General features: G+C 44.8%; 1 protein-coding gene across 5 annotated transcripts in view; it reads right to left on the bottom strand.

Moving 5' to 3' along the window:
• Cacna2d3 (calcium voltage-gated channel auxiliary subunit alpha2delta 3) overlaps positions 1 to 14,457 on the bottom strand; it is an 813,990-nt gene that overhangs the window by 436,548 nt on the left and 362,985 nt on the right. For all 5 annotated transcript variants that reach the window (XR_005494606.2, XM_063275287.1, XM_063275286.1 and 2 more), the window contains 3 exon segments: positions 8,159 to 8,290; positions 3,739 to 3,799; positions 3,497 to 3,647 (listed from right to left, as the gene is read on the bottom strand). Coding sequence is in view for 4 of the 5 variants with exons in the window: in XM_063275287.1 (XP_063131357.1) it covers positions 3,497 to 3,647; positions 3,739 to 3,799; positions 8,159 to 8,290 (344 nt within the window). In the remaining variant the exon portion in view is untranslated.

A 14,457-nucleotide genomic window follows, 5' to 3' on the forward strand; every position in this document is an offset into this window, starting at 1 on the left:
CATCTTTCCTATGATTTCGATATCCCCCTGCCTTCCTGAATCATGACACTGAAAACCAAAGGCAATGATAAATTAGTTTTGCCTGAACAAAGCCCTACTGTGTCTGAGGGATTCCAATACTAGAAATAAGGCCTGCATTCTTGACTTTCTCTAAGATGCCTCCTCAAATATCCACCCAGCAAGCATAGGAAGGCTGACCACACAGCAAAGGCAGCCAAAGGACTGTCCTTTTGGATAGCAGAATTCTGCAAGAACAACCCACTTATGCAGGGAGGGCATTTTGAGTATAGGTGCAGTGTACCTCCGCGTACACACTTGCAACCACTAGAACCACTTAAAAATGGTCACTCCAACAAGTGACCATTTTAAACTAAACGAACTTGGGGAAAACCTACATCATAATATGAAGACACATATGCAAGGTGGAAGAAGGAGGAAATACTACAGGAAAGGAAGAGTGAAATACACAGGGGACCAGGAGTCACAACTCAAGGCAGCATACGTGACTACTAGCCACCTCGGCATCTCCACGAGCTGGGGCCCTCTAACTGCCAGGAAACGCAGACGTACACCCCTTGGTGGACGCTGTGGTAGGACTGATGCAGCTCTTCCTGATGTACCAATTTCACATGTAGAAATTATTCATTCAAGCACACACCCAAACCTCACAAACACGGGCACTCTATATTCGGTGTGTTGCAGGCTATGACAAGCCTATCCACTTCAGCAATCTCGGATAAAGGAGAGGGCCTCACAGAAGAAGAATAACACAAATCTATAGCCAGCAAAGAGGTTGGAGTAAACATCTGATATCAACTATATTTGTATATAGATAGATAGATAAACATTTCATTACAATAAGCGAACAGAGGCAAATTCTTAGGTATTCCGTAGAATGCGATCTTATTTGTATAAAAACATGTGAGCTTGGGTCAGTGTGATGGCTCAGTGGATCAAGACACTTGGTGTTCAGCCTAAAGACTGAGTTCAATCCCCAGGACCCACATGGCTGAGGGAGAAAACAGACTCCTGAAAGTCGTCATCTGACATCCAAAGGTAACACATGCTGAAATGTAGCATAAGTTTTAAGTATGTAGGTGCATAAAGAAAAATTGAAATAATTATATCAAATGGAATAAGAACAAAAGAACTGAATTGTCTAAAAGATTTACATGTCTTATTCATTCAAAAGCAATCATCATTAATTCATTGCCTTCCCATGTGAATTAGCTACTATGTCTGACCCATTCATTTAAACAATGGTGGAACAGAGATCAGAATTCTAGCAAAAGGGATCATGTAAAAATATTCAGACTTCCCAGTCTTCACAATAACTCTGCAGATTGTCTTAATTCATGCTGAAAATGAATGGACAGATGCAAGGAGATGGGTAATGTAACCTCCACTGGCCCTTATTCTCTGAGGGGATAACTTAGGCTAAAGAAAAATATTTTCCCCCAACTCTTCCATAATAGCTGGCTGTCTCCTTTTAATTATCTAATCACCCTCTCCTCATTATTGCTTTGACACTGTATATCTTAATGAACTTACATAGATTATTTCAAGTGATTGGTCTTGTTAACCGAACAATAAATTCTGACAGATAAAGGATGTAAGACGTAATTAGTTAGCTCCTCTTCTTCTGTGAATCCCTGATACTTCTCTGAGACATAATTAAAGATTAATAAGAAAGATTGTCTTGAATTTGCTGCTACTTATCTGTAAATGCTTCAGGATATGTGAGGTCCAACCACATTTACATAGTCACATGTGGGCTGGCAACTAGGGGATTCCTGGTAGAAAGCCAGTGTAGCCTTGATCAGAGCCTTCTTGCAAAGGGGGAGGCCCTGAACTCAATGTCTTTGTGGTAAGATGGTTGAGGGGACTAGCTACATCCTCTCTACTTCTGCACAAGGGAGCTAGAGCATGGTGAGGTCAGACCTGAGGCTTCACTGTGCACTCTCTTGGCTGCCATTTGGAAACAGTGACTGGTGTTGCTCCATGCCTCTCTGCTTTCATGCCGTGTGCACAGAGCTGAGGTGAAAGATCAATGTAGTGAGCTACTGGGGATCTGTGGCTCTGGGTTGCACACAGAAGGTAATCTATTGACACAGGAACTGCTCTTATTTATTCCATGAGTATTTAAACTCCTACTGTGCATTAGGCATTGCCCTTGGGACTGAGTGTACATCTTAAACAACATCTGCACTCCAGGAAGATAATGGTCTCTTCCTTTGCCAATTGTTCTTTTTCAGAGCTTTGAAATTTTTCTTTGATCGACCTATTTGGCAGATGCACATTTGTGTGCATGTGTGTGTGTGAATGAGTGTGTGCATGAGTATGCACACCTGCATATGTGTCTTGGCAAGGAAAAGGAGTTAATGTATGAGTCCTTGGGATTGACGAGTGTTGTCAGGCTTAGGAGCAAGACCTTTACTCACTGGACTATCTTGTTAGCCCATCTCAATGGCTTTTTCAAACCTGCAGCTGTTGGTTGTTTTGCTTGGCAGTTAAGCCTTTTAGTCTGGAGGTCTCATCAGAATGTGGGACTGAGCACCCAAGCAACACCCTTGCCACTTAAACATCTGTACCATAGCCTAGAGAACACTGGTGTTCTGTTTCTGCAGAAGGCTGCCCTAACACAGGGCTCAATGACAGCACACTCTGTCCAAAGGTATGGGAAGGCACACACAGCAGAGCTTCACCACCACCAGAGCATTGTCTCAACTCCAATGCCCAAGCTCTGTGCTCCTTGCCACACAGCCTCCATTGTCAGTGGCTACGGCGCATGCCCCAAACATAAATATGGCAGAGTACACCTGTGCGCCACATCCAAGTGCCCCATTGTGCACTAAAAAGGAGAAAAGTTTCTTGTGACTATAGTCTTTAAAAAGAGAGGTAGGTTTTTGAAGGGGTGAGGGGTCTTTAGGGACATGAAAAAACATCAAAGAACTCCAGAGAATGCAAAGTATTATAAATGGAAACCATCTCTCTTGAATGTCTATCTATATCACTGCCCAGCTTTGACAAGCTCTCTGGTTTCCACCTTCCTGTGTGTGGACCCTGGACATTTCACAGACACTATCTGAACTCTTCCTCTGCCCAAGCCAGGTCCCGACTCCTGGTGTGGTTATGAGGAGGGAAGGGCACACCACTTATCACCTTTCAGTCCTTTCTTCTTCCTGCCCATGGACATGGGGCTGAGCTGGGTTCAAGCTCACTATCGTGTGAGAAATTCTAGCAGCTCGTGGGACATCTTTGATAAGTCTATTCTCCAACATCCCCTCAAAAGGCAGGACAGGCTGTTTGCTGACCTTGAGGAAGCAACACATTTCACAGCATTCTCTGTCCCCAGAAGATCCTCTAGTCTCCCTGACTCTTTGAACAGCACATGGGTATAACCAACCTTCATGCTCTGCTCGGAAACCCTGCACATCACATTGCAACGATGCAAATGACTCAAAGTTCGAAGAAAGCACAGAGCAGACACACTCACCGTGATGATGTTGAAGAAGTCATCATCGCCCAGGGTGTCCAGTATCGAGGAGACTGTTTGCTTGGCGATGGTCAGGCGGAGTCCTTTCATGCTCCCGCTGACGTCCACCAAAATGACCACATCCTTTGGAGAAGTTGCTGCCTGGATGTACCTAAGAGGAGGGAAAATTAAGTAACCATGAATTGCGGCCTCTCTTCAAATTTTCTCTCAAAATTGACTCCGAGATGGGAAGCACTGCCTACCATTTCCTGTTCCTGCAGTCAAAGGCAATGACTCCATTCTCGTCTGGTTCCCATTTAATCCCTAGAAGAGAAATGGGCTTATGAGAAATCTTGAGACTTCCAATGGTTATGTGTAGCATGTCAAGGCTGCTCTGCTTTGCTGACCAAATAGATGGGGTGACCGGGCACGACCCAGCAGCTCCTCGCTGACTGCTCATCCACCTCTGGGAAGCACCCTCAGGTGGGAGGCCTGCAGCAAACAGGGCCCTGACCCCCTTGCTTCAGAAAGCTGTGGTGAATAGAGACAGGCTCAGCAAGATGCTGTCTACGCAAAGAAGAAGCAACTCCAGACCCTTTTGCAGCTAGGAATAAAGACAGCCAAGACCATTTCTCACAGTCCAGCAAGGTGCTGGCACCACTCAAAGGTCTTTAAGCAGTGTCTAGCTCAATCACCAGACCCTAGTGAGGACATCTACAGGATGGGCTAGGAAGAAATCATGTGATCTGAGGTTCCCAACTCAACCGTTGTTTCCTTCCTGCTGCTGTTTTAAAGCTCAGAAATTTGGCCTGCCTTTCCATGCTGAAATGAAATGGCCCTAATTTTTCAGCAAAATAACCCCAGGCCTTTCGAATTCAGGCCTTGAAGCCAAAGGAGCTTTTCCCATACACAAATCTTATCAAACAACTCCAGTCTCATGGTTTGAAGGACATAGCCAAGGGCAGCATTCTCCTTGTAAATCTTATTATTTTAAGAATGATTGAGGTGGTTTGAATAGCATGGCCTCCACAGATTCATGGGTTTGAAAGCTTTGCTATAGGGAGTGGCATTATTTATTGGAGAAGGGGTGGCCTTGTTAGAGAAAGTGTGTCACTGTGAACGTGGAACTTTGAGGTTGCGTATGGTCAAGGTAAGCCACTGTGACAGATGTCTCCTTCTGCTGCCTGCAGATCAAGATGTAGAACTCTTAGCTCCATCTCCAGCACCATGTCTGCCTGCGTGCCACCGTGCTTCCTGCCATTAGGATAACGACTAAACCTCTGAAATTTTAAGCTAGCCTTAATTAAGTATTTTCTTTTATAAGAGTTGCCTTGGTCATGGCATCTCTCCACAGTGATCAAACCTTAACTAAGGCAATGATATTTTGTGTCAGGGCCAATAAGATTACTCAGCAGGTAAAGCCCCTTACTGTGAAACTTGACAGTGTGAGTTTAATTCCCCAAACCCATGATAGCAAGGGACAACTACCTCCTCCAACTGTCCTCTGACTTACACAGATACACATATAGTGTGACATGTGTACACATGTGGTCATGCATACACATACCCACATTCACCCACACATAGTAAATAAATGTTATTTGTTTTTGTTTACCTAAAAATAATACTGTTTTAGAACAAGTTAGGACATCACTGTTCTCAGCCAGCAGTACTGTTCATGACTAGAGGACTTCAACAGTTTTTAAAGGATTGGGAAAAAAAAACAGAATGGTTATTTTCATGGGTGGAATTACTGACTTAGGATGCACCACGAACTGTTTCTCTTTCATCTCGCAATGGCCAGCATTCTTGACCATGCCAGGGTAGTAACAGGCTAGGTCAAGAAAACATCCCGAAACTACTACACAGGCACTGTGTAGCCCACAGTGACGCTCTGTTCTACCACTCTTATAGCCATGATTCTACCTACACTAGGCCCTAGATTAAAGGTCTTCCCTCCAGGAATTAGAAAACAGAAGGATAAGTAAGGGCCAAGTAAAAGTCATTAAGTATAAAGATAGAATATAGCTGATAAAATTCTGCACAAGGAGGCACCATAATATGATTAATTCCTAACTTCCATGACAGACAGCTTTGTGGAAATCTAAGTATAGTTAGAATGGCACAGTCCTTTTTTTTTTAATTTTACAGATGTGCTAACCCAGGAAAGGGGCTCAGCGGATGCTTCTTGTGCTCATCCTGTGTGTTGATAGGACATGTGTCTATCTCTAGATACTATAAGTAATCACCCTCTGGTTCTGCCATTCTTCTTCCCAAGACATTGTTACTGCTCCGTACTCTCCCAAAACTTCTAAGAAGGGACTGGAGGTGGAGTTGAAATGAGATTACCATCTTGTATATGGGCTTGTGACTCTCTGCCTCCCCAAAGCCACTGTTCACGCTGGTGCCTTTCTAAAAGTCCCTATCGGATTAGTCTGCTGGGAAAACTAGCAAGGAATGTAATACCAGCAAAAAAAAAAAAAAAAAAAAAAAAAAAAATAGACACAGAAAAGGGTGACCCTGTGCTTGTCAACTTGACACAAAGTAGAATCACCCAAGAAGGAATCTCAATGGAGGGACTGCACACAGACACTCAAAGAGAAATCCCAAGTGCCAGGCAGGGGGTCATTAATAGCAGGAGATGATGAGGCGTATGTTACCTGGGCTGCTGTAACTCAGTACTACCTGAGAGGTGGCTGCACAGTCATGAGGGACAGACATGTACACTCTAGAAGCTGCTGTGCAAACTGTCAGAGCACAAGCTCCCTGTGATCCTCACTGAAACACCATGTGAAGTAGAAGGCAACGTCCCTCCTTTGCCAGAGAAACAAGGACATTGTCGAACAGAGGAAGCCACCAGTTCTCCAAAACGGAACATAAGACTTCAAGTGTCATGAGCTTATTTCTTGCTGGAGTTTCCTATCACAGTGTCTTTGTCACTTGCAGCCCAAATTTCTGACATTTTCCACAGAGGGCATCCTGGGGAACTTGACCTCTGCTACCTAATTTGCCCTCTGATTTTCAAGTCCTTACTCATGGCTTCTAATAAATCTAGGACTTTGGAAACACTTGTGAGAAGCAAGGGAAGTGCCTAGAGCCTAGAGCCAATTCCACAGTCAAGTGTCCACATGACGTCATTCGGGGCAACGAAATTTATTCATAAGTCTGTCCCCGTGCACTTATTAAAGTGGAAAAGATACAGACATTCCGTGGACTCAAAATCCTGCTGAGAATATCATAAAACAACTGCCAGCATGTTGACTAAACTGATCTAACAAATGCCTCATCTATAAATAAACCCCCCAATTACTTGAGTCCTTTATGGTGAATTCCTTTGTTTTCCAATGTCCTTGCAACTGTCCTTGAAGGACTTCTTGTTGGTAGGGACAGCTGACGACTTCTGGCTTCTACTTATCCTTTCCACTGTCGTCCCAAAGCCACCTTGGTCGGACAGCCAGCTATCCAGTTGGCTGCTAGGCGGGGTGGCATGCCCCACGGGCTCCAGCCTTACCAGCGTGCACCAGAGTTGCTGTGTTGAGCACATCCAGGCAGACTGCAATTGGGTGACATTGAAACTTTAATGGCCCGCTTTTTATGATAACATTGCCTATAACAGGATGCTTGTTGCTCAAATGGCTGTGAGCTCCAGGAGGAAGCATGCGTGCCCTGCTGAAAAGGGCCCTTGGGAATCATTGGCTAATCTGGTGAGGCAGATGCCCCCTCGGGCAAGTCCCAGGCCACAGATGCCTGGTACAAGGCAAACAGCTCCTCGAGGCGTCGTCGGATGATGATTCCGTGCGGCGACGTTGAAAGGCATCAGGTGCCTCGTCTTACTTAATGAAAACATAAAAGCCTTTGCCTAATTGCTCCAAGATTGTGCAGCGTTTTTTTCTCCCTTCCTTTAGGTTGAGCTTGTTAATTCCTACAGCTGTGGTGCTGGAACAATTGCAGCCTCAAGTCCTGTTTTCACAACTTGTAAGCAAAATTAAAACTTCCCTTTTTAATTAAAATTTAAACCAAGCTAGAATTAAAACCCTACTGCAAAGCAGAAGCCTAGGAAAGCCCCCAGAAGGAACACCTGTTCCATGAGTGTGGAGGACAAATGCTGGGAATGTGCTGGCCTGAGGGAGTTGTCGGGGGCCTCTCTAGAGGGGGTGCCACCATCTGCCTTTCTTTGGCTGTTTCAACCTCTGCCTCCATCGCAAGCCACATCTCTAGGCAGGGAACAGAAGTACACATTCTGTATTACTTCCAACATCTCCTCAGAATTTAATTTTGCCCTATATAACTTCATCTATTGACCCTGACAACAATGTCCATAAAGGCAGCAACAGTGGAAGTAATAATGAGAACACCAACGTCTTGTCTGGAGGATTAAATACGGTGCATCTTGAAGCCCAGTTCTTTGCTTTCATTGGTTGTTCTGTGAATTAAGTTCCTGACACAGTTTCTGCTATCAAGTATCAATGTCGTGTGTGTGTGTGTGTGTGTGTGTGTGTGTGTGTGTGTGTGTGTAAGTACATACATACTGGCACCTCCTTCTCTTTGCTCCTATTCTGTGCACTGACAAGATGAGCCAATCTTTTATTTTATTTTCTACTAAGGGGCAGGAGAAAACTGTTAAGCATGAATGTGAAGGGGAACATTCATGGGCGCTGGGGTTGTCAACTTAGGCACACTCACCTGGGTACTGTCTGAAAAAGCCCTTTGCACTTCCAAAGTACTGCCATATAAGAGACGGGTCCCGATCGAAGTTGTCTACAAAAACTTTGTTTAGAGATTCAGACCAATACACTCCATTGACTATGGCAGGATCTGAAAAGAAAAAGAACAGAGCTACATTAGGAGGCAGAGGGAGCCAGGCCACGAGTGCCAGACTCCAGGGCTCACTCACACAGGTCACCAGCACTGCAGATTCTAAAACATTGAGACCGAGAGATGCCAGGCACTTGGGATGACGCTCCCGTCCTGCTCCAGGAGACACTCGGGGGCCTCCATGATAGGCCTTAATGAAATTGCACATCCTCGTATTAGTCAGTTTCCATTTGACAGAGAGCATATGGTCCTCAAGAGCTGGTGCTCTTAGCATCGACTTCCTGATTTCCAGAACCCAGCATTCAAAGGGAAGCATGTGCTTTCTCTTCCTATAGTTGCCTCAGCAGGCACAGCTCTACCCTAATGGGGACTGCACCACAGACTCCCCTTCCTGCTAAGAGGAGTGTGAGGCCTGTAAGGAAAGAAGTCACCTTTGCCACTCATCCTCTGACCTATGGTTGCTCGCATGGCTGGATGGAAAGATGAGATGACAAATGGCTGTGTGGATGGGTCAATGACAAGTGCCTGGGTAGATGGGTCAATGACAAGTGGCTGGGTGGGTGAGTGGAAAAATGATGGATAAAACAGAGGTTGTTCTTCAGAAAACATGTGACTAGGGCACTGTGGTGCTCCTAGGACTTAGGAGCTAGAAGCAAGAAGGTAGAGGTTCAAGGCCAGCCTGGGCTACTTAACCAGTCTGAGCTCCACAGTAAGAGTCTTTCTAAAAGACAATTGCTTTTCTGTCCTATAGTTCTGTTAACAAATCTTCCTTCTTCCCCACCCTTGAAAGTCCAGTGATAATTCTTTATGTTTTCTTCACATATTTAAAAAGCGAAAGCAAAGGGAAGGAAGGAAAAGAAAGTTTTACCCCCTGGCCAAAGATGGTAGGTCACAGAGTTTGCTCTGTGGCTGTCCACTGTGACCTTATTCCTCTTTACCCCTTAAGACAATGCTTCAAAATGGGGTGACGTGCAGCCGCAATCAGTTCTGAATGGAGCAGCTCTTTGGCCCCAGTATAAATAGATAAAAAAAAAAAGTACCAACAGGATGAGCATTACAATCAGGAAACAATGGAGAAGTCTGCTCCCTGTTCCCCTCTTGTGAGGAAACATGGAGTACCTGCTTCTGTCCTCTTTAACAGCTCTCTAGTCTAGACTCCTATGACACTGAACAGGGACTGGAACTATGGCAAGAGGTGAGGTCTTTTCCAAAACTGCCTGAACTACTGGGAGGCACTCCTCTAGCCTGTGCTTGCTTTATGTACACAATAGTGATGACAAGGCCCATATCGGAGGCCCATTTATAAAGATAAATACAGCCAGCCAATGGTAGAAAGCCCCCACAGAGCTGTCCAGGGCACCCAAAGTTCACAGGGGTCTCCAGAGTCTCCTGTGGAATTCTGAGTCAGAGTTTCCCACCCTGGCATGCTCATTCCTAAGATCCCTGGTATTTCAGAGGTGGAGGGATGAGGACAGATTCTGTTATGCTGGCCTCAAGTTGCTTAGTATACCAAGGTGGAATGGAGAATCATCCTAAAAATACTCTTACTGTGTACTATACTGGCTAAGAAACTCATTATTGGCCCAGGAAACATGTAACATTTAATTGCCAAGCAGATAGACTAGAATATCCTGAGTAGAGTGAGGAGCTGGCCGGTTCAGACTGGCCTGTGGGCATATATGTAGGGGGATTGTCCTGATTCAATTAATTGATATGGGAGGACCCAGCCCATGGTAAGTGGAGCCATCTCTTGCTGTTTAAGGGTAGAGAAAGTGAGCTGAGTAGTAGGGTTGCATGAATTCATTTTCTCTCTAGGCTTCAAGTTCCCAACTATTAGCAATCAGGCACCTCCCTGGCCAGTCTAAAAGGGACCCCTCAGCAATGTTGACAAATCAGGCATCTTCTAGTCATGCCCACTTCCACCCCCAACTCAGTGCAACAATAATAAACATCATCGATAGTAGCCCAGAGGCAACACATTTCCATTGTCACCTCGGTCACATGTCCTGCGCATATGCCACTACCCTGATCAAAAGTCACGTTTTATGTTCCCCAACCCCTTCTTTCCTTCCTTCCTGTCCCCTAGACCCACAGAGGCCGATTTCAATAAACCTCCCAGCTAAGACCTGTTACATGGTGTGATTTTTGTCTGGACCTGCCACTTCATTCGTTCACCTGCCACCTGGACACCCTGTTACTCGGAACTGTGAGCTGAAATAAACCCTCTCTCCCCTAAATTGCTGTTAACCAGGCATTCGCTTTCATCACAGTAACAAGAGATGAGACTAGAACAGGACTCTACCTCTCCTGCATGCCTGACCACCCAGTGCCAGCTGCCTCTCCTTCCTCAGCTGGCCACCCTTAATATGTTTCCTAGACAGAGTTTACAGTCGACAACAGACATGCTGGCAGGCCTGGGCCTTGCCTGACTGGATCACCTCCACTTCTAGGTACTCTTTCAGATCGTACAGGCCACTGGGAGTCTGGCTTTCATTCCAAAAGTGCACATCATAATCCCTGCAACTATAATCTACCACAACAGAACCTGGTAGGGTAAACATGACTGGTTCAGTCTTATACCATAGAATACTTTTGGGAAAGCCTTTATCCACGCAATCCTATAGAACGGGGTCATTTATTATCCCCACCCAAGCTTGATAGTAATTACTGGGACTCACTCTTGACTGCAGAAGCTACTCACATGAGCCCACAAACATACAAAGAATGACTCTGAGGAACCCATGGCCTTCACCTCCATCGATGGGTTGATTATATCAGAGCCATATAAAACCTTACCACAGTCAGACACAAAAATTCTATTCTAGTAGGATCATTGTCTCGACATGTTGCAGAACCCAGTGGTTTTCAGCTGGACCATGTTTTCTTTGAGACTTGTTCAGTTGTGTATTCATGACTCCTTTGTGGCTAGAAGAGGGATGCCCGCCCTCCTAGGTGGTCCTAGAACTCCAGGACTTCCACCCCCAGAACAGCGAGCTCTGACAGAGATACAAGGGTAATCTCCTTGTCTGAAGACCGCTCCATCTAACTTGGACACTAAATCTTGCTCTGAAGTGGTGTTTTTTTAAGAAAAAAGGAAATTTGAATTCCCAAGGGCACAGAAAAGAGGACCTAGGAAACATGACCTGCTTGAAATAGGGACTGTACTGTACACATTTGTGTGATTCAATATTTGAGATAACACTTTCCTGGCATGTAAAAGCACCACAGTGAATGGATTGATTCCAGAGGCTCCTCTAGCAAGCAGTTTTAATAGATGGGGAAGCCTGGAAGAGCTACCTATCATTACAGTCAACAAAGAGACAGACATGGATACAAAATTTGCACAGGAAACTTAAATTCCAAGCCAAACACACATGCACATGCATATGCACATGCACATGCACACATTAAAAATGCTTTCCCAGCATCAGTAACCTACAGCAGAAGTAAAGTAAGTCAGGAGTCAGGTGAAACTGCTCAGCTGCCTTCCTCAGGTCCCCAGCCCCTTCCAGTCAATGAGGAAGAGGTAGCTGTCACTGTGAGACTGGACCAGTATTCTAGTCTCATAGTCCTTCTGTGGGAGCTATGGAGAGTGACCATCTTATGGTCATTTGTGAGATTCTCAGCATCCTCCCATGCAACAAACTAAGCTTTCCCCTTTCTGTCTTTGGTTCCTAAATTTTGAACAGTCCCCTTAGCTCACTTAGGATGATTTATACCTTTTCCTCTAATCTTCACAGAATTCTTCTTACTCATGGTATCCACTGCATACTCTAATGAATTATTCTAGACCTGCTAGCCCTACTAGCAGAAATTTGTTCATTTGGTTCTGGAAGCCAGGCCTGATTTCCTCAGGAGCCCATGATAAAGAGTCTGTCCTGTGCCATGTCCCTCTCCTCAACTCTATGTGCTTTACAATAATTCTGGATTATTGGCTTGCGGACTTAGCGTGATAAATGCTGTCTCCATATTTACATGGGCTACCCTTCTGAATCTGTGTCAAATACCCCATTTATTGCCTCATAAGGACGCAAGCAGACACCAAGTCCAGACCTTATACCCTAATAAAGTCACTCCTGCAGATATGGGAGGCTAGGACTCACAAGGTTGGAGGCCATTATTCCACAGGGTATACATACTCAGAATTATTCTCTACAATATACTCCCATTTGTGGTTTGTATATATTTTTATATATGTGGATGTTTTGCTTCCATGTATTTATGTACACTAAATACGTGCCCAATGGCCAAGGAAGTCAGAAAGGGGTATTAGATCCCTGAGAATTGCAATTGCAGGTGGCTGTGAGCCACTATGTGTGTTATGTGTATTGAGCCTGGGCCCTCAATATTCAAGGGCAGTCAATATTCTAACCATCTCTCCAGCCCCTGTACAGACTATTTGTAAGATCTGAGTTTAGTAAGAGCAGGACTTTTTGTGGTAGAGGACCTTTACTTAAATAGCTACAATTCTAATTCTCATGTCAAATTATACAACCTTGGTTGATGAGTCCTGTCTATTGTATGAAATGTATTTTTTTAAAAATGTAGCCTTGCAAATGTGCCTGTGTACCTGTGTGGTGTGCATGTATATATCCTTGTGGGTGTGCATTTATGTGCTAGTATGCACATGTGTATACATGAGTGTGGGAGCATGAGGTTGAAGTTGGATGTTTCTCTTGATTACTCTCTACCTTATTCACAGAGTTAGCATATTTTAACTGAACCCAGAGTTTACTGACCTGACTAACTATACCGGCCAGCTTGTTCTGAGAATCCTGACTTAATGCTAGAATGTTTAAGCAGGCCATTATGCTCACATAGCATTTAACCAGAGGCTAGGAATCTGAACTCTGTCCTCATGCAAATGCACAGAAAGTGCTTTACCAACTGAGCCATCTCCTCATTCCCACAGTCATATTCCTACGTGTCAAATATATACACCAAACACAGTATTTTCTGTGCAATAAAATATCTCCACATAAAAAGGTAGTTTTCCCACTGTTTCCAGCTGCCCCAGATAACCTTATTGTGCATGTCCCTCTATTCAAAGTCCAGAAATAGCATCAGTCCAGCATCCTCCCTGACGAGAAAGAATCACCACCAACATGTCAAGAATGTATGGCTTTTATCACAACAGATGCTAGGAGATGCCTGGAGAGAGGGCTGCCACCTTTGTGGTAAACCTATACTTTGTATCTGAAGAGCATCTTCCACATCCCTGACTTGTCTTTGCAATATATCAGACAAGACAACAACAACAAGCGGCCCTTCAGACCCTAGTCTATCAGGTGCTTAGTACAGCAAATGGCCCATGAACACATCAGAAAAGAGGATGATGCTTATCCTATCCATTAGAAAACACACAAGCACAGCCTGGGAAGAGCTCCTAGCTTTCATCTTTCTCCATACCAGTGTTGCTGGGCAACACCATTGCCAAGCAGTCCAGGATTCTGGAGCTCACTCTCTGGAGTGGAGCCCCAGGATTGACTCCTGCTTGACACTGGTTAGCTAAAGACCTAGGTCTTGGGACTGCACTTTTCTGAGTGGCAGTTACCTTCGCTTATGGATGAGGGATTGAGCAGCTCTTCCTGAAGTGCTGCTGAGTCAGTTCACGTAAGATCTCAGGAGCAGAAAATCACCAGACATCATTTGGCTGCATCCCCGGACTGGGGTGACTCTCCAATCCTACCCACTTTAGTTTCAGTGTCCACAGACTTAATGTAGGTCTGGATCAGTCTAATTTTTAAATTTTCAAGGCAAGGACACTTTTCATTTATGCATATAACAAATATTTCTCAACCACTTACTACATCAGGATTTGTTATGGTTTGTTTATGAAATGTCCCCAAAAAGTTCATGCACTGAAGGCTGACTCCCCATTTGATGGCACTCTTTAAAATGTTTTGGAAACTTGGGGCAGGGGTCCAGTTGAAAGAAGTAGGTTAGTGGAGGCATAGCCTTGATGCCCATGTCTTGCCTGGGCTACTCTTTGCCTCCTGCTTTGCTCCCTGGCTGCTGTGAAGAGGCCATCTTTGTTCCTCCTTGCCTTCCTCATCATCACAATTCTCTGCCTCACCATAGCCCAGAGACAACAGAGTCACAAAACAGGGACCTCTAAAACATAAGCCAAAACAACTCTTCCTTCACTGGGCGTTTAGTTAGGGAGT

This window comes from Rattus norvegicus, chromosome 16 (genome assembly GCF_036323735.1).
Source record: "Rattus norvegicus strain BN/NHsdMcwi chromosome 16, GRCr8, whole genome shotgun sequence".
Lineage (NCBI taxonomy): Eukaryota > Metazoa > Chordata > Mammalia > Rodentia > Muridae > Rattus > Rattus norvegicus.